At 44.4% G+C, this 27,322-nt stretch overlaps 1 protein-coding gene across 11 annotated transcripts in view; it reads left to right on the plus strand.

Moving 5' to 3' along the window:
• Nucleotides 1-27,322, plus strand: part of LOC115123646 (guanine nucleotide exchange factor VAV2) — a 266,031-nt gene that overhangs the window by 230,081 nt on the left and 8,628 nt on the right. For 7 of the 11 annotated variants that reach the window (XM_065017503.1, XM_029653021.2, XM_065017498.1 and 4 more), the window contains exons 9-17: nucleotides 13,748-13,847; nucleotides 17,928-18,023; nucleotides 22,561-22,629; nucleotides 22,836-22,922; nucleotides 23,745-23,833; nucleotides 23,979-24,111; nucleotides 24,531-24,545; nucleotides 25,630-25,739; nucleotides 25,846-25,947. In XM_065017503.1, the coding sequence (XP_064873575.1) occupies nucleotides 13,748-13,847; nucleotides 17,928-18,023; nucleotides 22,561-22,629; nucleotides 22,836-22,922; nucleotides 23,745-23,833; nucleotides 23,979-24,111; nucleotides 24,531-24,545; nucleotides 25,630-25,739; nucleotides 25,846-25,947 (801 nt within the window). The remainder of the gene's footprint in view (nucleotides 1-13,747; nucleotides 13,848-17,927; nucleotides 18,024-22,560; nucleotides 22,630-22,835; nucleotides 22,923-23,744; nucleotides 23,834-23,978; nucleotides 24,112-24,530; nucleotides 24,546-25,629; nucleotides 25,740-25,845; nucleotides 25,948-27,322) is intronic. The other 4 variants (XM_065017497.1, XM_065017501.1, XM_065017500.1 and 1 more) reach the window with 3 other exon arrangements.

Below are 27,322 nucleotides of genomic sequence, written 5' to 3' on the forward strand. Positions count from 1 at the left end.
GGAAACGCTCATCCAGAGGTGGCGCTCCTGGCCGGGGACTTTAATGCAGGGTAACTTAAATCAATTTTACCTAATTTCTATCTGCATGGTAGATGTGCAACCAAAGGTAAAACAATTCTAGATCACCTTTATTCCCCACGCAGAAACGTGTACAAAGCTCTCCCTCAACCCTCCATTTGGCAAATGTGACCATAACTCTATCCTCCTGATTCCTGCTTACAAGCAAAAATTAACCAGTGACTCTGTCTATAAAAAAGTGGTCAGATGAAGCAGATGCTAAACTACAGGACTGTTTTGCTATCACAGACTGGAATATGTTCTGGGGTTCTTCCGATGGCTTTGAGGAATACACCACCTCAGTCACCTGCTTTCAAGGAGCGGGACTCTAACCCGGAAGCTTATAAGAAATCCTGCTATGCCCTCCGACGAACCATCAAACAGGCAAAGCATCAATATAGGACTAAGATCAAATCATACTAAACTGCTCGGACGCTCGTCGGATGTGGCAGGGCTTGCAAACTATTACAGACTACAAAGGGAAGCACAGCAGAGAGCTGCCCAGTGACACAAGCCTACCAGACGAAACATGCATGAGAGCATCAGCTGTTCCCGACGACAGTGTGACAGGTCAATATTAAGAAGGCTTCTGGGCCAGACGGATTACCAAGACGTGTACTCCGAACATGCGCTGACCCACTGGCAAGTATCTTCACAGACATTTTCAACCTCTCCCTGTCTGAGTCTTTAAAACCAACCTGTTTCAAGCAGACCACCATAGTCCCTGTGCTCAAAAACACTAAGGTAACCTGCCTAAATGACTCACGTCTGTAGCCATGAAATGCTTTGAATGGCTGGTCATGGCTCATATCAACAACACTATCCCAGAAACCCTAGACCCACTCCAATTTGCATACCGCACCAATAGATCCACAGATGATGATCCACAGATGATGCAATCTCCATTGCACTCCACACTGCCCTTTTCCACCTGGACAGAAGGAACAGCTATGTGAGAATGCTTTTCATTGACTACAGCTCAGCGTTCAACACCATAGTGCCCTCAAAGCTCATCACTAAGCTAAGGACCCTGGAACCTCCCTCTGAAACTGGATCCTGGACTTCCTGACGGGCCGCCCCCAGGTGGTAAGGGTAGGTAACAACACATCCGCCATGCTGATCCTCAACACGGGGGCCCCTCAGGGGCGCGTGCTCAGTCCCCTCCTGTACTCCGTGTTCACTCATGACTGCACGGCCAGGAACGACTCCAACACCATCATTAAGTTTACTGATGACACAACGGCGGTAGGCCTGATCACCAACAACGATGAGACCTGAGATCTCTGACCTCCTCCTATAGGGTTGAGGTTAGAGATCTGACCGTGTCGTGCAAGGACAACAACCTCTCCCTCCACATGATCAAGACAAAGGAGATGATTGTGGAATACAGGGAAGGAGGACCGAGCACGCCCCCATTCTCATCGACGCGGCTGTAGTGGAGCAAGTTGAGAGCTTCAAGTTCCTTAGTGTCCACATCACCAACAAACTAACATGGTCCGAGCACACCAAGACAGTTGTGAAGAGGGCACGACAAAACCTATTCCCCCTCAGGAGACTGAAAATATTTGGCATGGGTTCTCAGATCCTCAAAAGGTTTTACAGCTGCACCATCGAGAGCATCCTGACGGGTTGCATCACTGCCTGGTATGGCAACTGCTCTGCCTCCGACCGCAAGGCACTACAGAGGGTAGTGCGTACGGCCCAGTACATCACCTGGGCCAAGCTTCCTGCAATCCAGGACCTCTATACCAGGCGGTGTCAGAGAAAGGCCCTAGAAATTGTCAAAGAATCCAGTCACCCTAGTCATAAATTGGTCTCTCAGCTACCGCATGGCAAGCGGTACCGGAGCACCAAGTCTAGGTCCAAGATGCTTCTAAACATCTTCTACCCCCAAGCCATAAGATGCATGAACAGCTAATCAAATGGCTTGTAAGTAAGCATTTCACTGTAAGGTGAAATGTGACAAATGAAATTTGATTTGATTAGTGTAAAACAGAATGGATCAATTAAAGCTCATATAAGCAAAGAGCCGACTGGGTCTGTAACACTGTTATAATGATAATAAACAATTACTAGTTCAGAGAGCACGCTCTAAATGTTCTGTGATCTGTGTAGGCTGTTGAAATGGATTCCTGTAATCTACTAGGGATTCCTGAAAACACATTAGTGTATAGCAGAGAAGGCGGTCAGAGCTGTTGAACACCCCAGCTGCAGTACAGTAATGTGGGTGATGATTTACATGCGTTTGGAGTGGTTATGTGCTTCCCGACTGTGCTGCGCTACTTTACTCTTTAGGTAATGGTAATGATAGGCCTGGTCTGGTAATGACAGGATACAGCCACGACAGCCCTCCAGGAATGTTAGTCCTGATTCAGCCTCATTTTAGGATTCACGTGGAGCTGGAGCCAAACCTGATAATATATATTTGTGTGTGAGTGAATGTGTGCTTGTGTTAAGCTGTGAATGAGCATGTTTGTGTTTACACTGTGGAAGGTGATCTGATTATAGTACATAACCGGTAAGGGGGGGGGTATGCTTGTGTCCCCCATTCCAAACAGACCGCAGCTGTTCTACATAGTTTGTTTGTCAGATTGTGTAGGTAATTGGCTCATTGCAGGGCTGCTTGGGGGACCTGGAGAGCTGCATCACACCACACAGAGCTAGCGTGACAGCAACGACACTCTCTATCCCACAATCTCTCTCACCTCCTCCCCAAACACAAAGTCCCTCCACCACACTCCCTGTGTTTATCTAACAGCCACTGCTGATCTGATTGAGCTGTCTTTATATCTCTTCAACTCTCTCTCGCTAGGCTAAAGCATGCTTAGCCCTTACAGTACCATAGACCTTTAATACACCTACTGCACAACTACACTACATCCAGAGCACAGCAAGGGCTTTTAGGTCACTGCACATCTCCTAGTTATGGCTCGTGGCCTAATCGTGTCCCACCACATGGTCTGCCAGCTGATGCTACTACAGCTCAGGCTTTAACATTACTACGATGGATAGGATTAGAGTTGTGACTTGTAGATTGTTCAACTTCCCTGCACTGCAATAAGCTAAAAAGCTATTTCCTCCCACCTTCCCATCATCAGCGCATTGAAAGATGTCAACGACAGGGAATGTTAATATTTACCTTCTGTGACATTCTGCTGAATGCGGAACAGGAGGATGTTTTGGGCAAAGCTGCCTTTGGTATTCAGGAGATGATTGACAGACAATCTCCCGTTGTTTCATTATGGGTGGCTCTCTAACCAGTAATAGAGCCCAGTGACTAGGGGATTTGGCACCGCTCAGATGGATCCATTCTCATCAAAGCCCCTCGTCGATTGGTTCTGAGGACCCGGCTTCGTTTAATTAATGTTGTTATCTCCGCTTGTAAGTCCCATTGACCTTTGCAACAATACACCAGCTTTTTCGTCTCTTTGAAAAATGAATGAAAAGCTTCTCGTGTTGTCGTTGCTGTGTCCAGTGAATGCCATGCTGAAAATGTCAGTGTGGCTAATGGCACCTTCTCTAAAACGTGTTAAGACTTGATGACAGTTTTGAATGTACTTTAGAGGAAATCCCTATCATGATAAATTGACTGAACTATCATGATAACAATAGATTGAACAATAAGCTTAACGTCATTGTGCACCTCCGTTATTTTTTACTATTACTTATTTAAAGGTTGTAGGTGTCAATTGTCCCATCAACAATCAACCAACCATATTATTCTTTTCAAACTTCACATTTCTCTAGTAGAACCCTATAGGTTATTTATTGTAATGAACGATATCACCAAGATAAGTGGTCGGTTTGGTTGGTGTTGATCATTTTCGTTTTTATCGTTCCAGCTCTAGGAAGGCAGCCTACATTTTTATAAGAGGCTCCCCTGCTGGATCACCATACATTACATAGGAGGGCTTGCCACTTTCCCAAATCCCAAACTCATTTCCGGAGTAATCCGCACCCCTGATAACCCTGTAATATGCACTTAGAGACCAGCAGAGAGCTGTTGTACCAGAGGGCTCCCACTGTGTTCCCTTCCATTTGCTGTGTGCTGAATGTGTTCAGTGAAGGTGAGGGGGTCCCAATGCCACGTGTCAGACAATATTCCCTCTCTCTGCAGCCTGTCACTTCTGCTTTGCTAGGAGATTTCCTCACTGGCCTGATGCGGCTGCAGACTCGCTACAGAAGTGGGGGGGAAGGTCCGGGGGAACAGTTACTCCAAATGGTGTTTTCTCTGAAATAACATGCATGGCAGCGTTCCCATAAAGAGAGAGCTGGTGTAGCGGCAACAGGGGTGATAGCACCGTCCGGAAGTGAGAGAGGGATTTAAAGAGAAGGTTTACATGTCACTGGTGTAAAGTGTCCCTCCCTTGCACAGAAGAGTTCGGTCTTAAGCAACTGTGGAGTTTAGGGGTTGTTTCCTCCACATGCTTTTTTTTACGTCCATCTTCCGACTTTACTCCTGACTCGCTTTCCCTCTAAATAGCTCTCACTCTCTCTCTCTCTCTCTCTTGCACCCTCTCTAGTTCAATCGAGTACAGGCTTAACTGAATGAACAAAAAGATGGAATGCAATATGACATTTTATTAAATAGTTTGGGGAATGGCCACGTCTCTGAGGGAAGATCCTTGGTGCCAGATGTTAATGACCACCCTGCTACTTGGTTTGCTGCTGGGAGGCTGGAGAATGTAACCATTATTCGAGATAAAACACATCAAGTTATTGCAGAAGACATTTTGTTTATGACGCGATAAAATACAAATGAAATGAAAATGCCGAGAAAAGGCAGTAGTAGGTCTACTGAGCTCATAAAGCATGGATGAAGTATTCATTTTTTTTTATCACTGAAGACTCATTTGATGAATTGTTCAGCAGTCTTATGGCTTGGGGTAGAAGCTGTTAAGAAGATTTTTGGTCCTAGACTTGACGCTCTGGTACCGTTTGCCGTGTGGTACTGTAGCAGAGAAAACAGTCTATGACTTGGGTGACTGGAGTCTCTGACAATTTTAGGGGCTTTCCTCTGACACCGCCTATTATATAGGTCCTGGATGGCAGGAAGCTTGGCCCCAGTGATGTACTGGGCCATACGCACTACCCCGTGTAGCGCCTTACGCTCAGATGCCGAGCAGTTGCCATACCAGGCGGTGATGCAACCGGTCAGGATGCTCTTGATGGTCCAGCTGTAGAACCTTTTGAGGATCTGGGGACCCATGCCAAATCTTTTCAGTTTCCTGAGGCGGAAAAGGTTTTGTTGTGCCCTCTGCATGACTGTCTTGGTATGTTTGGACCATGATAGTTTGTTGGTGATGTGGACACCAAGGAACTTGAAACTCTCGACCCACTCAACTACAGCCCCGTCGATGTTAATGGCGGCCTGTTCGGCCCTCTTTTTCCTATGATACCAATCCATGATTGCTGATAATGGAGTGTCGATGTGGCCATTTCACAAGCTGCTTTTGGGTTCACCTTAGTTCCAGTCCGCTCCTATGCAATCATATAGCTGTGAACAGCAGCAACCAGCCTGTGTAGACCAGTACACGGGAGTTCTCACAGCCAGGCAGGGCACGACCATGAAAGACACACCAGTTTTATATGGAGTTCCATACATTCTAATATAATGATTAGAGAGAAGAGAGTGATAGTGAGGGAGAGAAAACAGTTCAACGCATTAAGGGGAAAGAGTAAGCCTATGGGCTATACACCTTAGACTGCAAACGTGTGCTAGATCAATATGACATGACAAAAATATACATAGACCTATGATGAGTGAAGTAATTCATTGAACTGGGAAGCCTGCGCCACGTCTATCCTGTACATATGACACTGACATTTGATTGATTTGTGCAGGCACGATAGCCACTACAATGAAAGCTATATTATATTAATGATGTATATTCATTGCTTGCAGAACTTAAGAATTATGTGACAATGAGTAGGCGGCAGGCCTAACGATGAGTATCGTCAGGTAAATATAGACTTAGTCATGAATTATACTTGCAACCCACTACCAGTAGCATATGTGCCCGTGTCCCTGCAGACAATAGCCATATTTGGAAATAACTCTGTGCGTTCCCTGCATAAAAAACTTTATGACACAAAACAACATATTGTTTAACAAATGGTTGAGTGTACCCCATGAATAGCCTTGGGAGTATGCACACAAGGAGCATTACGATAAACTAGATCTGATAGCTGAAATGGAATAATATTATGTATCAACGTGGGATGACAGCTAAACACGGCAGCAAATCTTAATTTATGTAATTTATCAAGCTCTCTTCTCCTGGGGGGAAACATTAAGCACAACACATTGTGGCAAATGCTCGATGCTTCCACAAACTCTGCGGTGGAAAGGATACACTGTAACCTGGGATCTGAGGTTTTAAAGATGTACAGGGTCGTTGGTTGCGGCAGCAAGAGCGGCCCGGGTGGAGGTAGCCGCGGTGAACGTTGCAGCAGAGGAAGAAGGCCCAGAGACAGCCATCTTAAGCTTTTTCCCCCTTGCTGGCAAAGCCAATTTCTGGAACTTTTTCCTCCCTTTGGGAGAAACAACCTCTTCGACCCCGTCGTCTTGGAGTTGCAGAGATGAGTCAAGCACATTAATATTAGCCAGTTGGAGGAGCTCATGGCTGGACAGGCCTGGGCTCATGATTCTCAGAATTTGAGCGTCTGAAAATGGTCCCACTTGCGTGAGGGAATTGCATTTTTATGTCTAGTTTATAGTTTACAAGGTAAATAGGTGAATGATGTTCCGCACATGGCCAATAGGAAAGAGCTAAAGAGACAAGATGCTGTGCTAATACGTTTTTATTCATTACCACTATGCCCATAGATTGGGAAACAAAGTGAATTATGTTATGGATGAAGTTAAATGAGCCTTCAGACCAGCCTTCCTGAATGGACTTCTGTAAACTACATGAAATCCAATAAAAAATTATATGAAATTGTATTTGTCTCGTGCCGAATACAACAGGTGTAGACCTTACTGTGAAATGCTTACTTAACCAACAATGACGTTTTAAGAAAATAGAGTTTTCATAATTTGCAAATAAATTTATTAAAAATCCTACAATGTGATTTTCTGGATTTCTTTTCCTCATTTTGTCTGTCATAGTTGATGTGTACCTATGATGAAAATTACAGGCTCTCTCATCTTTTTAAGTGGGAGAAATTGCACAATTGGTGGCTGACTAAATACTTTTTTGCCCCACTGTACATGGGGTACCAGTACAGAGTCAATGTGCGGGGTACAGGTTGGTCGAGCATTTTGTTCCTTGCCATGCGGTAGCAGAGAGAACAGTCTGTGTCTTGGGTGACTGGAGTCTACCGCCTGGTATAGAGGTCCTGGATGGCAGGAAGCTTGGCCTGGACCATATGGACTACGCACTGAATAGGTGTTGTCGTGCCCTCTTCGCGACTGTCTTGGTGTGTTTGGTACATGATATTTTGTTGGTGATGTGGGCACCAAGGAACTTGAAGCTCTCGACTCGCTCCACTACAGCCCCGTCGATGAGAATGGAGGTGTGTTCGGCCCTCCTTTTCCTGTAGTCCAAGATCATCTCCTTTGTCTTGCTCACATTGAGGGAAAGGTTGTTGTCCTGGCATCACACTGCCAGGTCTCTAATCTCCTCCCTATAGGCAGTCTCATTGTTGTCGGTGATCAGGCCTTCCGCTGTTATGTCGCCAGCAAACTTAATGATGGTGTTGGAGCCGTGCTTGGCCACGCAGTTCTGGGTGAACAGGGTGTACAGGAGGGGACTGAGCAGGCACCCCTGAGGGGCCCCCGTGTTGAGGATCAGCGTGGCAGATGTGTTGTTGCCTACCTGTGCCACCTGGGGGGCGGCCCATAAGGAAGTCCAGGATCCAGTTGCAGAGGGAGGTGTTCAGTCCCAGGATCCTTAGCTTAGTGATGAGCTTTGTGGGCACTATAGTGTTTAACGCTAAGCTCTATTCAATGAACAGCATTCCCACATAAGTGTTATTTTTGTTCAGGTGGGAAAGGGCAGTGTGGAGTGCAATTGAGATTGTGTCATCTGTGGATCTGTTGGGGCGGTATGCGAATTTGAGTGGGTCTAGGGTTTCCGGGATGATGGTGTTGAACTGTACTGAACTATGGGCAATGAATACACCCCTAGACTGTTTGTCTCTTGCTGTTGTCACAACGCGGTAGGAGATATGGGCTAGGACACGTCTTGACAGGCACGCCGCTACCCTGAGCCAGAAGCCACAGAGGCCACGCAAATCAGGACTTTTTTCGAGTCACTTCAACACCTTTTCCACATGACATGTCATGCTCCTCAAGGGCCTAGCAGAAGCCGTCACATAGGCAGAGTGCTGCTTTGGCGTCCTAGAGGGGGATTTGTTCCATGCTGTCGACTGTCTCTGATATATAGAATCCCAACACTGACTCATCATCATCATCCACTCTATGATATTAGAACACAGTTTGGTTAACAGGACTCTCATTCGATTCATTTAATCCAATTATGCATATACAGTATAGTTTACGTCGTTCAGAGAGATGTAAAGGCCATGTACAGAAATGATGGGACTGGCTCCATGGCCAGTCGTCTGTACAGTCAATGGTGTTTCTGTGATGTTGAGGTTTGTTTTTCAAGGCTGTGTCCCCTATTGTTTTACCAGTCAGTCCTGTGAGTCATCCTGCTCTTGGATCAGTATCGCTACTCATTTTGTAGGACGTGAGGTTTTAGTGTCAGCTTATGAGTAACGTTTCACAGAATCATATTAAGAGTAACATTTCGCAGAATCATATTATGAGTAACATTTCACAGAATCATATTATGAGTAACATTTCACAGAATCATATTATGAGTAACATTTCACAGAATCATATTATGAGTAACATTTCACAGAATCATATTATGAGTAACGTTTCACAGAATCATATTATGAGTAACATTTCACAGAATCATATTATGAGTAACATTTCACAGAATCATATTATGAGTAACATTTCACAGAATCATATTATGAGTAACGTTTCACAGAATCATATTATAAGTAACGTTTCACAGAATCATATTATGAGTAACGTTTCACAGAATCATATTATGAGTAACGTTTCGCAGAATCATTATGAGTAACGTTTCACAGAATCATATTATGAGTAACGTTTCACAGAATCATATTATGAGTAACATTTCACAGAATCATATTATGAGTAACGTTTCGCAGAATCATTATGAGTAACGTTTCACAGAATCATATTATGAGTAACGTTTCACAGAATCATATTATAAGTAACGTTTCACAGAATCATATTATGAGTAACATTTCACAGAATCATATTATGAGTAACGTTTCACAGAATCATATTATGAGTAACATTTCACAGAATCATATTATGAGTAACGTTTCACAGAATCAATTTACTTCTTGACTGAAAGAAGCCAGCATGCTACACTGTGAGAGGGAGAGAGAAGAGGGGGTGAGACTGGTGGAGAGAAAAGGAATGAAACATTACTCTAAAGGGAAAGACAGAAGGAGTGATAGAAGGAGATATAGCTGGTTCCTAGGGGAGCATAACATCACAAGTCTCCCAGTGTGATGTGTCCAGACATCAGGAGAGGAGTGGCTGTGCTTGTCAGTGTCTCAGGGGTTAATTATGTCTGACTCCACTGCGTGTGCGTACGTGTGTGTACATGTGGCTTTGTACATGTGTGTGTAATCAACCCCTTTGTTCCACTGCTTGTCTCTGGGAGGAGAACAAAGACAGTGACTTTCCTTAAGAGCTGGAGGAACACGAAAGCCTGTTATTAGAGGGGTCTGTAAGTATTAGCATTAGCACTGTGACACGTCCTCTCTGCTGTGTCAGTATCAGAGCAGGCCCTGTGTCCCATGCTGAGGCCTGTCACTGAACAGGGGACAAATTGGTCTGTTAGGATGGCCCCTGTTCACCTCCTACCCGTGTCCTTGTCTGTCAACACCACAGACTTCTGCCTGGTTTTGGAGTGTTTTTAGTGGTGGTGGAGGAGCTTTAGAAAGCGGGCCCTCAGGCACAGAGGCACTGTCCCGGACACACTACACAGGCTCCATGGAACCATGCTGTGAACACTGCCTAACCCCATCCAGCTGAGCTCTTTTTCTCTCATGTAGCCTACACTTTATCTTATTTTGTCTTTTTATTTCTCTGTTTTCTCGTGCCATCCTTTTCTCCCAATCTCTCCTGCTGTCTGTCTGTCTGTCTCTCTCTCTCTTATATCTCTGTCTGCTCTTTCTGTCTGTCTGTATGTTTGTTTGTGTCATCTCACTCGCTCTTCCTTTATCCATTGTCACGTATAAATATACCCTGTATATTACCATGCTGTAATATAACCAATCGATAAGGATTCAAAACCTTGTGTCTAGTCTCAGTGGGTGTCTAATCCATTGCCTCGACTCTGATCACAATATCACTTTCCCCACCAGTCGCTCCACCTTAAACATCCCGCTCCTGAAATGGCCTCATAAAATAAGACCTTCATGTTCAATTAAGTCTGTGACACATGTTATTAAAGCGGGTGGCTGACACCTGCCCTGTACCCTCGTTATGCTGCTGCCTGCTGCTGAATCTGACTGCCGCTGCCTGCCTGGCTCATAATTGAGCAAGGCAGCCATTCATCTTATTCCAATTCCCCTCCTTAAGGAGAGGAGCGATCTCCCTGGCTGTGGATCAGGCCCTAATCAGGTCCTTGTTAGCCCCAGACCACGTTGTCTTTGGACCAGACCCAGGCAGGGAGCTTCACAGTGGTGGTCAGTCTAGGCCAGTCATTAATGGGGTTTAGGGATGGAGAGAGCCATCCGGATAGTTGGCCACTGGATGACTCATCCCTACCGATGGGGATCTGGTCATGTTGTGAATGTACAGTAGGCAGAGGTCAGATAAGTTGGTAAGCATTGTAAGGGGGTTTGTGCAGTCTGCAGGTGTTAGTGGGTTTGTCCATGTAAGAGGCTTAGGAAGGAGATGAGTTTAGCTTTGAGAGCTGGGGTAGTGACTGCTATCAAAGCACTCTGTTAGTGACTTATGCTCTAACTTCAAGATTAAGTGAAGAGTTGTGAAATGTTAAACAGCTTAGTGAATTATTGTGGTAATTGAATTGAAAGAAGAAGAAACCCAACTATGTTTGAAGAGATTTTCTTAGAGAAATGTGCTTTTTCTGCCATACTGTGCTCCTGCTCTCTTGCTGAGTTTTGGAGATTTCCCAGCTCTCTGGAGCAGTGCTCTTGTCTCTGTCAAGGATATGTCAGAGACATCCTTAGACTTTAGAAATGCAAACTCTGCTCTGCTGAAGATTAAGAGACTTTGCCAAAAGCGTCAGAGGGGTTTGGCACTGCCAGTCGTGACAATGCCCTACTTTGAAAAATAAGAGAGAGAGAGGAATCTGTGCCACGCGTGGTGCCATCCTCTAGTCAAGATAACTTTGAACTAGTTCCAAGATGAAGTGATCTGTGTCAGGGGCCCGTTGTGAATGTGCCCTTCATATCCTCACTGGCCCAAATTAATAGGCTTTCTGCCTGAGAACTCTTCAAAGCAATTTATTATAATCACTATCTTTCATTAGTGTACTGTGGTTATACTATGATTATGACTTATTGGGTAGAGGCGTGTATTCTTCAAAAGATTGCCCTGGGTTTCGAGTTAATGTATTACTTATTAATACAATATATTCATATATACAGTAGTCATGCCCATATGAAATCTATTCATATGTTCCTTTTACATCGGCTTCCTATGGTGGCAAATGGGTCACCCACCGAACTGTTTAATACTGTTGTAATTATGTTTAATCTAAAGCTATTAGTATGGCTTACTCCTCCTTAGTGTCAAGTGCCCCATGGGTTATTTGGTACTGAACTGGTCCGAAGAGTCAACAGCATATTGCTACATTTACATTACATTTAAGTCATTTAGCAGACGCTCTTATCCAGAGCGACTTACAAATTGGTGCATTCACCTTATGACATCCAGTGGAACAGCCACTTTACAATAGTGCATCTAAATCTTTTAAGGGGGGGGGAGGGTGAGAAGGATTACTTTATCCTATCCTAGGTATTCCTTCCTTGCTATATGATGATCTGTGTACCCTTTGATATTGGGAACCCTTTGCAGGAACCCTATAATAGAATATACACTGAGTGTACAAAATATTAAGAACACCTTCTTAACATTGAGATGCACTCCCTTTTGCCCTCAGAACAGCCTCAATTCGTAAGGGCATGGTCTACAAAGTGTTGAACGTGTTCCGTAGGGATGCGGGCCCATGTTGACTCCAATGCTCTTGAAACACATGGGAAATTGTTGAGCGTCAAAAACCCAGCAGCGTTGCAGTTCTTGACACAAACCGGTGTGCCTGGCACCTACTACCATACCCCGTTCAAAGGCACTTAAATCTTCTGTCTTGTCCATTCACCCTCTGAATGGCACACATACGTAGTCCATGTCTCAATTGTCTTAAAGCTTAACAGTCCTTCTTTAACCTGTCTCCTCCCCTTCATCGACACTGATTGAAGTGGATTTAACTTCTTGCGTCAAGCCATCCCGGATCCGGGATCGTGACTACAGCCTCAAGCCCATTACCATAACGCAACGTTAACTATTCATGAAAATCGCAAATGAAATGAAATAAATATGCTAGCTCTCAAGCTTAGCCTTTTGTTAACAACACTGTCATCTCAGATTTTCAAAATATGCTTCTCAGCCATAGCAAAACAAGCATTTGTGTAACAGTATTGATAGCTAGCGTAGCATTTAGCGTTAGCATTCAGCAGGCAACATTTTCACAAAAACCAGAAAAGCATTCAAATAAAATCATTTACCTTTGAAGAACTTCGGATGTTTTCAATGAGGAGACTCTCAGTTAGATAGCAAATGTTCAGTTTTTCCTGAAAGATTATTTGTTCAGGAGAAATCGCTCCGTTTGGTGCGTCATGTTTGGCTACCAAAAAAAAACTAAAATTCTGTCATCAAAACGCTGAACTTTTTTCCAAATTAACTCCATAATATCGACTGAAACATGGTAAACGTTGTTTAGAATCAATCCTCAAGGTGTTTTTCACATATCTCTTCTATGATATATCGTTCGTGGAAGTCTCCTCTCTCCCCTGAATCACATGGATGAATGCGTGCAGTTTGGGGATTACGCAGCAATTTCGACAAAGGACACCGGGCGGACACCTGGTAAATGTAGTCTCTTATGGCCAATCTTCCAATGATATGCCTACAAATACGTCACAATGCTGCAGACACCTTGGGCAAACGGCAGAAAGCGTAGGTTCGTTCAGGGCACATTCATAGCCATATAAGGAGACAATGGAAAACAGAGCCTCAAAAATTCTGCTAATTTCCTGTTTGAAGCTTCATCTTGGTTTCGCCTGTAGCATCAGTTCTGTGGCACTCACAGATAATATCTTTGCAGTTTTGGAAACGTCAGAGTGTTTTCTTTCCAAAGCTGTCAATTATATGCATAGTCGAGCATCTTTTTGTGACAAAATATTGCGCTTAATATTCTTATCCAATAATGAAATAGCGCCCCCATAGCTTCAAGAGGTTTTAACAGGTGACATCAATAAGGGATCATAGCTTTCACCTGGATTCACCTGGTCAGTCTGTCATGGAAAGAGCAGTTGTTTCTAATGTTTTGTACACTCAGTGTATGCTAGTAATAATACAGTGATGCAATGTGTTCATATACAGATTGTTGATCTACGGCCAGTACTGCAGCCACATGGAGAATGCCCAGAAGATACTGGATGAGCTCATCGCCACGCGGGAGGACGTTAAGATGAAAGTCGAGGTACAGTAACCACACAAACACACATATCCCTCCGCCTCCCTTACCACCCATCTGGCATCTGCTCAAAATTGGCGCAAAGTTGATTCACAACCAGCCATGGTGTTTTGAATCATGACATTTTACTATGATAGTTTGGCTTCCATCTAAAGCTACTGTACTGCAGTTGGACAAACAGCAATGGTCTGCAGTGAAAGATCTGATAAACCTGGAATCCCCAGCTGGCCCAAATCGTGGACCACTGCTGGCCAAGCCATGCTGCTGGGTTGACCCAGCTCTAGTACTGTAGTTTACAGTGCATTCCCCTTTCCACATGTTGTTACATTACAGCCTTATTCTAAAATGGATTAAATAAATGTTTTGCCTCATCAATCTAAAAGCTGCCGCGGTCATCCCCCTCTTCAAAGGGGGTGACACTCTAGACCCAAACTGTTATAGACCGATATCCATCCTGCCCTGCCTTTCTGAAGTCATCGAAAGCCAAGTCAATAAACAGATCACTGACCATTTTGAATCCCACCGTACCTTCTCCGCTGTGCAATCCGGTTTCCGAGCTGGTCACGGGTGTACCTCGGCCACGCTCAAGGTACTAAACGATATCATAACCACCATCGATAAAAGACAGTACTGTGCAGCTGTCTTCATCGACCTGGCCAAGGCTTTCGACTCTGTCAATCATTGTATTCTTATTGGCAGACTCAATAGGCTTGGTTTCTCAAATGACTGCCTCGCCTGGTTCACCAACTACTTCTCAGATAGAGTTCAGTGTGTCAAATCGGAGGGCCTCACTACTCTGGACGGTTCTAAGTTAGAATATGTGGACAAGTACAAATACCTAGGTGTCTGGCTAGACTGTAAACTCTCCTTCCAGACTCATATTAAACATCTCCAAATCAAAATAAAATCTATAATTGGCTTCCTATTTCGCAACAAAGCCTCCTTCTCTCACGCCGCCAAACATACCCTTGTAAAACGGACTATCTTACCGATCCTTGACTTCGGCGATGTCATTGACAAAATAGCTTCCAATACTCTACGACTTTCCCGAAGTGGATCCTGTGTTTTGCCCACCACCCAGGACAATGGATCAGATCCCAGCCGGCGAACCAAAACAACGTCGCCGTAAAAGGGGCAGACACAGCGGTCTTCTGGTTAGGCTCCTGAGATGGGCACGTCGCGTACCCGCTCCCGAGCATACTACTCGCCAATGTCCATTCTCTTGACAACAAGGTTGATGAAATGGGTAGCATTCCAGAGAGACATAAGAGACTGTAACGTTCTTTGCTTCACGGTAACATGGCTCACTCGAGACACGCTATTGGAGTCGGTACAGCCAGCTGCTTTCTTCACGCATCGCGCCAACAGAAACAAGCATCTTTCTGGTAAGAAGAGGGGCGGGGGTATGCCTTATGATTAACGAGACGTGGTGTCATCATTACAACATACAGGACCTCAAGTACTTCTGTTCACCTGACTTAGAATTCCTCACAATCAAATGTCGACCGCATTATCTACCAAGAGAAATCTCTTCGATTATCATCACAGCCGCATATATTCCCCCCCAAGCAGACACATCGACGGCCCTGAATGAACTTTATTTGACTCTATGTAAACTGGAAACCACATATCCTCAGCCTGCATTCATTGTAACTGGGGATTTTAACAAGGCTAATCTGAAAAGAAGACTCCCTAAATTCTATCAGCATATTGATTGTGCTACCAGGGCTGGTAAAACCATGGATCATTGTTATTTTAACTTCTGCGACGCATATAAGGCCCTCCCCCGCCCTCCTTTTGGAAAAGCTGACCACGACTCCATTTTGTTGCTCCCAGCCTATAGACAGAGACTAAAACAGGAAGCTCCCGCGCTCAGGTCTGTTCAACACTGGTCTGACCAATCTGATTCCACGCTTCAAGATTGCTTCGATCACATGGATTGGGATATGTTCCGCACTGCGTCAAACAACAACATTGACGAATACGCTGATTCAGTGTGTGAGTTTATTAGCAAGTGCATCAGCGATGTCGTACCCACAGCAACTATGAAAACATTCCCAAACCAGAAACCGTGGATTGATGGCAGCATTCGCACGAAACTGAAAGCGTGAACCACTGCTTTTAACCAGGGCAAGGTGACCGGAAACATGACCGAATACAAACAGTGTAGCTATTTCCTCAACAAGGCAATCAAACAAGCTAAGCATCAGTATAGAGACAAAGTAGAGTCGCAATTCAATGGCTCAGACACAAGAGGTATGTGGCAGGGTCTACAGTCAATCACGGATTACAAAAAGAAAACCAGCCCCGTCGGGGAACAGGATGTCTTGCTCCCAGACAGACTAAACAACTTCTTTGCTCGCTTTGAGGACAATGCAGTGCCACTGACACCCGCTACCAAAACATGTGGACTCTGCTTCACTGCAGCCAATGTGAGTAAAACATTTAAATGTGGTAACCCTCGCAAGGCTGCAGGCCCAGACAGCATCCCCAGTCGCGTCCTCAGAGCTTGTGCAGACCAGCTGGCTGGTGTGTTTATGGACATATTCAAACAATCCTTATCCCAGTCTGCTGTTCCCACATGCTTCAAGAGGGCCACCATTGTTCCTGTTCCCAAGAAAGCTAAGGTAACTGAGCTAAATGACTACTGCCCTGTAGCACTCACTTCCGTCATCATGAAGTGCTTTGAGAGACCGCCCCAATAGGTCCACAGACAATCACAACCACACTGCACACTGCCCTAACCCATCTGGACAAGAGGAATACCTATGTGAGAATGCTGTTCATCGACTACAGCTCAGCATTTAACACCATAGTACCCTCCAAACTCATCATCAAGCTCGAGACCCTGGGTCTCCACCCCGCCCTGTGCAACCAGGTACTGGACTTCCTGAAGGACCGCCCCCAGGTGGTGAGGGTAGGTAACAACATCCCCACCCCGCTGATCCTCAACACTGGGGCCCCACAAGGGTGCGTTCTGAACCCTCTCCTGTACTCCCTGTTCACCCACGACTGTGTGGCCATGCACGCCTCTAACTTAATCATCAAGTTGGAGGCGTCAAGTCAGACGACACTACAGTGGTAGGCTTGATTATCAACAACGACGAGACGGCCTACAGGGAGGAAGTGAGGGTCCTCGGAGTGTGGTGTCAGGAAAATAACCTCACACGCAATGTCAACAAAACAAAGGAGATGATCGTGGACTTCAGGAAACAGCAGAGGGAGCACCCCCCTATCCACATTGACGGGACAGTAGTGGAGAGGGTAGTACGTACCTCGGAGTACACATTACAGACAAACTGAATTGGTCCACCCGCACAGACAGCGTGGTAAAGAAGGCACAGCAGTGCCTCTTCAACCTCAGGAGGCTGAAGAAATTTGGCTTGTCACCAAAAGCACTAACAAACTTTTACAGATGCACAACCGAGAGCATCCTGTCGGGCTGTATCACCGCCTGGTACGGCAACTGCTTCGCCCACAACCATAAGGCTCTCCAGAGGGTAGTGAGGTCTGCACAATGCATCACCGGGGGCAAACAAAACTTGTTAGGTTCGATTTCTCGTTGGTTAGTACTATATTGTTGGAACTAGAAGCACAAGCATTTCGCTACACTCAAATGAAATTTGTTTTGATTTGAATTGGATAAGGAGCAGAGTCATCCATCCAAGAGAGAGAGAGAGAGACATCAGCATTCAGGATCTACTGGGTTACGATGGCTCATGGTCTGTCTCAATGCATTACAATGCAGCTGTATGGCTTGTTGTTTTTCTTAATAAAAAAGGAGATTGTTATGGCTATTATTCAGACAGAGGGACGAATGTGTTCTTTATTACTCATACAGTAAAGGAATATCCACATCAGTATGAATGTCCTGATGTAGATGTTCACTAAGGGGTAAGGACAGACAGGGATTTGATACTTTTAATACGCTGTTGATACTGTTGTTGGAAGGCACAACTGTAGGAAAGTGGTGTAGTGATAGTGTGAAATTACAGAATGTGTATTACAGTATCAGAATGTGTACACTTTGGCTGCTGTTGTAGTTATGAACTGTGAAATGTATGATGTTTCTTGTTGTTGTTGTAGGAGTGCACTATGAAGGTGCAAGAGGGCAAGTTCAAGCTCCAGGACCTGCTGGTAGTGCCCATGCAGCGGGTTCTCAAGTACCACCTCCTACTTAAGGTAAGGTGCATCGCAAACCTAAACTCAGCAAAAAAATAAACGTCTTCTCACTGTCAACTGCGTATATTTTCAGCAAACTTAACATGTGTAAATATTTGTTTGAACATAACAATATTCAACAACTGAGACATAAACTGAAGAAGTTCCACAGACATGTGACTAACAGAAATTGAATAATGTGTACCTGAACAAAGGGGGGGTCAAAATCAAAAGTAACTGTCAGTATCTGGTGTGGCCACCAGCTGCATTAAGTACTGCAGTGCATCTTCTCCTCATGGACTACACCAGATTTGCCAGTTCTTGCTGTGAGATGTTACCCCACTCTTCCACCAAGGCACATGCAAGATCTCGGACATTTCTGGGGGGAATGGCCCTAGCCCTCACCCTCTGATCCAACAGGTACCAGACGTGCTCAATGGGATTGAGATTCGGCTCTTTGCTGCCTCTTTTGCAGGAAATCACACACAGAATGAGCAGTATGACTGGTGGCATTGTCATGTTGGAGGGTCATGTCAGGAATAGCCTGCAGGAAGGGTACCACATGACGGAGGAGGATGTCTTCCCTGTAACGCACAGCGTTGAGATTGCCTGCAATGACAACAGCTGAGTTCTATGATGCTGTGACACACCGCCCCAGACCATGACGGACCCTCCACCTCCAAATCGATCCCGCTCCAGAGTACAGGCCTCGGTGTAACGCTCATTCCTTCGACGATAAACACAAATCGGACCATCACCCCTGGTGAGACAGTGAAGAACACTTTTTTGCCAGTCCTGTCTGGTCCAGTGACGGTGGGTTTGTGCCCATAGGCGACGTTGTTGCCTGTGATGTCTGGTGAGGACCTGCCTTACAACAGGCCTACAAGCCCTCAGTCCAGCCTCTCTCAGCCTATTGCGAACAGTCTTAGCAATGATGGAGGGATTGTGCATTCCTGGTGTAACTCGGGCAGTTGTTGTTGCCATCCTGTATCTGTCCCGCAGGTGTGATGTTTGGATGTACCGATCCTGTGTAGGTGTTGTTACACGTGTTCTGCCACTGCGAGGACGTTCAGCTGTCCGTCCTGTCTCCCTGTAGTGCTGTTTTAGGCGTCTCACAGTACGGACATGGCAATTTATTGCCCAGTCCTCATGCCTCCTTGCAGCATGCCTAAGGCACGTTCACGCAGATGAGCAGGGACCCTGTGTATCTTTGTTTTGGTGTCAATAGAAATGCCTCTCAATTGCCTACTGTCTGTAAGCTGTTAGTGTCTTAATGACCGTTCCACAGGTGCATGTTCATTAAATGTTTATGGATCATGAACAAGCATGGGAAACCGTGTTTAAACCCTTTACAATGAAGATCTGTGAAGTTATTTTGATTTTTACGAATTATGTTTGAAAGACAGGGTCCTGAAAAAGGTAAAACATTTTTTTGCTGGTTTACATTACAACTTATGCCAGCCAGACATTTTTCAAGACAATATGAACATCATGAGATTTTCTTAGTATAGCTGTTGAATATTCTAGGTGTTTTTCTTGGTATAGCTGTTGAATATGCTAGGTGTTTTTCTTGGTATAGCTGTTGAATATGCTAGGTGTTTTTCTTGGTTTAGCTGTTGAATATGCTAGGTGTTTTTCTTGGTTTAGCTGTTGAATATTCTAGGTGTTTTTCCTGGTGTAGCTGTTGAATATGCTAGGTGTTTTTCTTGGTATAGCTGTTGCATATGCTAGGTGTTTTTCTTGGTATAGCTATTGAATATGCTAGGTGTTTTTCTTGGTGTAGCTGTTGAATATGCTAGGTGTTTTTCTTGGTATAGCTGTTGAATATGCTAGGTATTTTTCTTGGTATAGCTGTTGAATATTCTAGGTGTTTTTCTTGGTATAGCTGTTGAATATGCTAGGTGTTTTTCTTGGTGTAGCTGTTGAATATGCTAGGTGTTTTTCTTGGTATAGCTGTTGAATATTCTAGGTGTTTTTCTTGGTTTAGCTGTTGAATATGCTAGGTGTTTTTCTTGGTTTAGCTGTTGAATATTCTAGGTGTTTTTCTTGGTGTAGCTGTTGAATATGCTAGGTGTTTTTCTTGGTATAGCTGTTGCATATGCTAGGTGTTTTTCTTGGTATAGCTGTTGAATATGCTAGGTGTTTTTCTTGGTGTAGCTGTTGAATATGCTAGGTGTTTTTCTTGGTATAGCTGTTGAATATTCTAGGTGTTTTTCTTGGTATAGCTGTTGAATATGCTAGGTATTTTTCTTGGTATAGCTGTTGAATATTCTAGGTGTTTTTCTTGGTATAGCTGTTGAATATTCTAGGTGTTTTTCTTGGTATAGCTGTTGAATATGCTAGGTGTTTTTCTTGGTATAGCTGTTGAATATGCTAGGTATTTTTCTTGGTATAGCTGTTGAATATTCTAGGTGTTTTTCTTGGTGTAGCTGTTGAATATGCTAGGTATCTTTCTTGGTGTAGCTGTTGAATATGCTAGGTATCTTTCTTGGTGTAGCTGTTGAATATGCTAGGTGTTTTAAGGATCAATCTCAATCTCACTCACATCTTGGTGTCCCTCTGTTTCCCCCTCATCCCATTCCTCTACAAGGCCCTGTCTCTCTGGGTCTCTATGCCCACCCACATGGATTAAACATGCAGACTGTGTGGCCAGTACGCACAGAGACCCAACAGAGCCTTCTTCCAGGAACCCATAGTAGTCATGTTAGTAAAAACAAGCTGGTCAGGCTGTCTGATTCAAAACACAATGAATTAACTAGCCAGCTCAATAATGAATGAGGTGGGTTTAGTCGGTGACATGGGTATGGAGATAGTAGAGGTGAGCAGAGTTCATGGCAGGTGATGATGGGTGGACTGCAGTGAGTGGTTTTTCAACTCAGACCGGACTGACTGACTGACTGGCTGAATGGCCTGCAGGACTTAAAGAGAAGAGAAACCCTGTTCAAATCAGCCATGCTGTAATCGTATTACATGCAGCCCATTTCACTGCTTCCCATAGCTTTGTGGGAAAGGATTAATATGCTGAGGCCTCAGGGCATTCAACTGATAGTGTGTGTGTGTGTGTGTGTGTGTGTGTGTGTGTGTGTGTGTGTGTGTGTGTGTAAGCCTTAGCATCTTTCCTTCATGACCTGGGTGTTGCAGATTCCACTGTGATGAAGACATATCTGGTCTTTGTCAGAATGACACGGTACACAGCTCATAATATACTGTATACTGTAGCAAATCATTCTGTCTTCAATGAAGCAGCCAGCAGGCCTCAACTCACCAACAGACTCATCTTACACCATCACTCTCATATTATCTCCCCACGCTCCTATAAACTGCTGAGGCATGAAGTCGAGCTGAATGTGTCAGTTGTAAGATCACATGCTGTGTATGTACATATGTTCCACTCGTGCTGTGCCTCTGAGAGGCAGGGAGAATAGATGTGTATGTACATATGTTCCACTCGTGCTGTGCCTCTGAGAGGCAGGGAGAATAGATGTGTATGTACATATGTTCCACTCGTGCTGTGCCTCTGAGAGGCAGGGAGAATAGATGTGTATGTACATATGTTCCACTCGTGCTGTGCCTCTGAGAGGCAGGGAGAATAGATGTGTATGTACATATGTTCCACTCGTGCTGTGCCTCTGAGAGGCAGGGAGAATAGATGTGTATGTACATATGTTCCACTCGTGCTGTGCCTCTGAGAGGCAGGGAGAATAGATGTGTATGTACATATGTTCCACTCGTGCTGTGCCTCTGAGAGGCAGGGAGAATAGATGTGTATGTACATATGTTCCACTCGTGCTGTGCCTCTGAGAGGCAGGGAGAATAGATGTGTATGTACATATGTTCCACTCGTGCTGTGCCTCTGAGAGGCAGGGAGAATAGATGTGTATGTACATATGTTCCACTCGTGCTGTGCCTCTGAGAGGCAGGGAGAATAGATGTGTATGTACATATGTTCCACTCGTGCTGTGCCTCTGAGAGGCAGGGAGAATAGATGTGTATGTACATATGTTCCACTGTGCTGTGCCTCTGAGAGGCAGGGAGAATAGATGTGTATGTACATATGTTCCACTCGTGCTGTGCCTCTGAGAGGCAGGGAGAATAGATGTGTATGTACATATGTTCCACTCGTGCTGTGCCTCTGAGAGGCAGGGAGAATAGATGTGTATGTACATATGTTCCACTCGTGCTGTGCCTCTGAGAGGCAGGGAGAATAGATGTGTATGTACATATGTTCCACTCGTGCTGTGCCTCTGAGAGGCAGGGAGAATAGATGTGTACTGGCCTAAAATAACCCTCATTGTTTGCAGCAGCATTCATATTTTTTTGAAAAAACGCACAGATTTTCTCATAAAGTATTCACTGTATTTATGCAGTAAAACACATTTTGAGGTGGCGATGTTAAGTGAGAGTTCATACAAGTTACATGAGTGTGACTTACAGGGAGTTGATATGTTTCTCTCCGCGGTGTGTGGCTGTCATACTGAGTTATGTCAATGTTTTGTGGAGTGTGTGGTGTATTTTGGTATAGTGTGCTCCACTGATGGAATGTAACATTCTCTTACAGGAGCTGGTGAGTCATTCAACTGACCGACCTGAGAGACAGCAGCTCAAGGAGGCGTTGGAGGCCATGCAGGTGTGTGTGTTTGTGTGTGTGTGTGTGCACGTTTGTGACGTTATTCCGGATATGATCATTGATGACATTTTTCTATTCATTCAGAAGAGTGCTTGGGAGCATTGGGAAAAAGGTTCTATTGTAGCTCTAACCCGGGCAAGATATAATAGATTTTGTTCAGATGTACTGGTGTACTGGTGTAAAACAATGCCTCTCTGTCTCTGAAGGACCTGGCTATGTACATCAATGAAGTGAAGAGAGACAATGAAACCTTGAAGAAGATTAGTGAATTCCAGAACTCCATCGAAAACCTTGTAAGTAACTCTGATTGCTGTAAATGACAGTACTTTTCTACAATCAGCACTGATGTTTCATCGATAAGGAATTTGGAACCCTTTTGAGATTTATTGAGCATCAGTTGCCCGTCCCTCTGGCCCCAACACGTTGCTCAACATCTCTCGGTGGACAGCCTGGAACATTTCTTCTCTCTCTCTCTCTTTCTCCTCTCTCTGCTTACCTCATCCCTCGCTTTACCTGTCCCGCTCATCTGCAATTATCATGTCTCTAATAAATCATTTATTCTCCCAGAGCGTGAGCAGACAGGCTTTTTAAGTCTCCATGAATCCCAAACTAAAGTGTGTCGCACAAGGCAGTGTTAAGTCTAACAGCAGCTGGCTTTTAATGGCCTTAATATGTGTTTTAAGTGAAGCCTTAGGGATAGAGAGCCACAGGCTGCTACTTCAGATATGTCTATACGTCTGTATGCCCATTGTATCCCGGACAAGATATAACTGTCAGATCTAATGACACATTCTGAAGGGGGTCATACGGTCAGAGGTGGAATACTCATGAATGTCAATGTTATGATAGCAGAATTAAATGACTCTCACATTTCCCATTTGGACGTCTTGATGTTTAATATATCATAAGTCAGTTCAGCGCCTTGGGCGATGGGAAACTTAATTCAATGAGATTGAACCAGGTTAGATGAATAATTAAAAACATTGAGTAAAGTACACAACAGTGTGCTGCTCTCTCATCCATACCTACTGTTTATACTACCACTCTTATTGACCACTGGGGAAACCCGAGATGTACAGCATCAGATTAACACCGGCATGTGTATGTGGCCTAAGCAGCAGGTCAAACTGGAGGAGTATGGCAGGCCAAAGATAGATGGAGAGCTCAAGGTGTCCTCCATAGTCAACCGGACAAAGCAGGACCGGTGAGTAGTCAAACTTCGCTATGAAAGCCAGACTTACTGAATGTGTGGTACTGAGGGAATGTGGTTAATGAGGTCATAAATAGACTTAGTATTGGAGAACACATGTTCAGCGCTCTAACGGGTGTTTTACGCTTCGTTTCCCAAGGTACATATTCCTGTTTGATAAAGTGGTCATAGTGTGCAAGCGGAAAGGCTACTGCTATGAACTGAAGGAGATCATTGAGCTGCAGTCGTACAAAATGTCTGACGACCCCATGAACAACAGGGACATGAAGAAGGTAGGCAGCAGCGTTGAGCACTTTAAAACGAGGGACGCACAATTTCCCTCAACAGCCTGCTGAAGGGACACGCTCAGCCCAGGTTCTGCAATATTTTAGCAAAGATTACAAATGGTGTCCTTGAGGTAGAATTGCGGTGACGGTAATTTCAGATAAGCGAGCTCATGTGTAATGCATTAAAAGTGTCAGATCTGTATGCATTGTGCAAGCCTATGCTTTGAAGAACATGTACATGAAATGAATACTGCTGTGTGCATTTTCCACCAATCTAACCATTCTTTTGAATCTGCATGTGTGGTCGTGTGCATGTGTGATCGTGTGCATGTGTGGTCGTGTGCATGTGTGGTCGTGTGCATGTGTGGTCGTGTGCATGTGTAACTCAATCTTCTCTGGTGTGTTTCTCTTTGCATGCTTACCAGTCGAGTGGAAAAATGGTAAGCTGAAGCAATCCTTAACTCATCTTCTCATTGCAGCTAGTGTGTGTGTGTGTTTGGTGTTGGTTTATGCCATGATTGCATGTGCACCCACTGGCTTTGTGATTCTCTTACGCTTTTGTCAGATGCATTCCCAAGCATGAACAGTATCTCTTGGTTAACTCCAAAGGGAATGTGTAGGTTATAAAAATTACATTTTATTAGTATACATCATCGTGTAGGTGAAGTTGTTACTACAACCCTCCCAAATGTCCGTCCCCACCAGGTGGTGTAAAGTAAAAATAATTTAAAGTAGTTTTTTGGAGTAACTGTACTATTTATATATTTTTAAAATGTTTACTTTTACTTCACTAAATACATTTTAGGGCTCCCGAGTGGCGCGGTGGTCTCAGACACTGCATCTCAGTGCAAGAGGCGTCACTGCAGTCCCTGGTTTGAATCCAGACTGCATCACATCCGGCTGTGATTGGGAGTCCCATAGGGCGGCGCACAATTGGCACAGCGTCGTCCGGGTTTGTCCGGGGTAGGGCGTCATTATAAATAAGAATTTGTTCTTAACTGACTTGCCTAGTTAAATAAAGGTTACATTTTTTTAAATCCTGAAGAAAATAATGTACTTTATACTCCATACATTTTCCCTGACATCCAAATGTACTCGTTAAATTTTGAATGGCTAGCAGAACAGGAAAATGGTCCAATTCACACAGTTATCAAGAGAACATTCCTGGTCATCCCTACTACCTCTGGCGGACTTACTAAACACACGTGCTTTGTTTGTAAATTATTCAATTAAAAAAACTAAAAATTGTGCAATCTGGTTTGCTTAATAAAAGGAATTTGAAATTATTTATACTTTTGAAACTCAAGTATATTTAAAACCAAATACTTCTAGACATTTACTCAAGTAGTATTTTAATGGATGACTGTCACTTTTACTTGAGTCATTTTCTATTAAGGTGTCTTTACTTTTACTCAAGTATGACAATTGGTTACTTTTCCCACCACTGCTCTCCTCCACTCTCTCCATCAATGCCTCTGTTTCTTTCTTTCCTCCATCGCTTCCTCATCCTCTCGTTCTCTGCAGTGGTCCTATGGCTTCTACCTGATCCACCTGCAAGGGAAGCAGGGTTTCCAGTTCTTCTGTAAAACAGAGGACACCAAGAGGAAATGGATGGAGCAGTTTGAGATGGCCATGTGAGTACAGTAGTAGGGCTACTGTAGCAATATACATCACCGTGGATCTTTTAGACGAATCAGATCCATTTCAAACTCGCTATGTGTATTTCCTCCAATCCTGAAGGTCAAACATCAAGCCGGAGAAAGCCACGGCCAATCAGCACAACTTCCAGATGCACACGTTTGAGAAGGACACCAACTGCCGAGCCTGCAAGATGCTGCTGAGGTGAGATTTGGAAAAAGCCGCAGGGACTCCTGCTATGTACCTGTACACCTACATCAGATCGTTCACGTGGCCTTATCATGCGCTTTGTTGACGGAAGACATCGCTGTTTTTCAATGGGATGTTAGTGGTACTTACTGATGCTACACACTTAATGTGTTATGCAGCCTTTTGAGGCTGCCAGCCTCAATAAACTCCCTGAATGACAAATCAGTCAGCCTTTGCGTCTGTTTGATTTGACTGACAGCTAAAACATGCACGCACACTTTTCCAAAGCCAACCATTACAGTCGGCATGCGTCTAGGTTGACAATGTGAGGACATTTGGAGACGCAGGAAACACACACTTGTTTAGGCGAGGTGCTGGCTAGCGGAGTGGAACACGTGGAAAAGAAAAGGAGAGCCTCACACTCTAGGAGCTCAGATGCAATAATGTAATAACCTAATAACCCGCGTTTCGACAGACAAGCTGTCTTCATCAGGGACAATGTGAGTGCAGCTCTAGAACTACGCGGTGAAGTGTACAACTATCACTGCCACTACCACCTCTGTTACAGTTGCTGTCTACACTCTATACTTGATGCAATATATTGACCCAAAAACGGCATAGTAGCGGCACTGACCTACATTCCCTCCCCGTCTTGTGGAAAGGACCAGTGTGCTGCTACCACTAGCTGCTAACTGTATAATTGCATCAGTAGCCCCAGTGTATCAGCCTGTGATGTATGGTTTTGGCTATTGGACATGGCAGTGTATACATTGTATTTTACATAGCGCAAGAAGTAATCCACTTAAAAAAGAGTGGACTGCTTACGGTGGATGTAGTAACAGAACATTGAATTCATGTCTATTTAGCCAAGGCTTTTATTTGGGTTAACACAAGTACACAGTGTGGCGCCACACATGAATCAAACCTGAAGCTTTTGGAACAACAGTGTATACTAGGAAAGTACTAGCACAGAATCACATACGGTGCATGTTGTGTATTCTATTCAGAGTGGTGTTTTGATAAAGACCTGTCCTAGCTGGTCAGGGTTAGGAATGATCCTCTATCTCTGTGTATCTCACTATCTCTCTCTCTGTGTATCTCACTTTCTCTATCTCTCTCTCTGTGTATCTCACTCTCTCTCTCTCTCTGTGTATCTCACGCTCTCTTTCTCTCTCTGTGTATCTCACTCTCTCTATCTCACTCTTTCTCTCTCACTCTCTCTATCTATCTGTGTATCTCACTCTCTCTCTCTCTGTATCTCACTCTCTCTATCTCTCTATTTGTGTATCTCACTCTGTCTATTTCTATATCTGTGTATCTCTCTCACTCTCTCTCTCACTCTCTATCTATCTGTGTATCTCACTCTCTCTATCTGTGTATCTCACTCTCT

This window comes from Oncorhynchus nerka, linkage group LG4 (genome assembly GCF_034236695.1).
Source record: "Oncorhynchus nerka isolate Pitt River linkage group LG4, Oner_Uvic_2.0, whole genome shotgun sequence".
NCBI classification, from domain to species: domain Eukaryota; kingdom Metazoa; phylum Chordata; class Actinopteri; order Salmoniformes; family Salmonidae; genus Oncorhynchus; species Oncorhynchus nerka.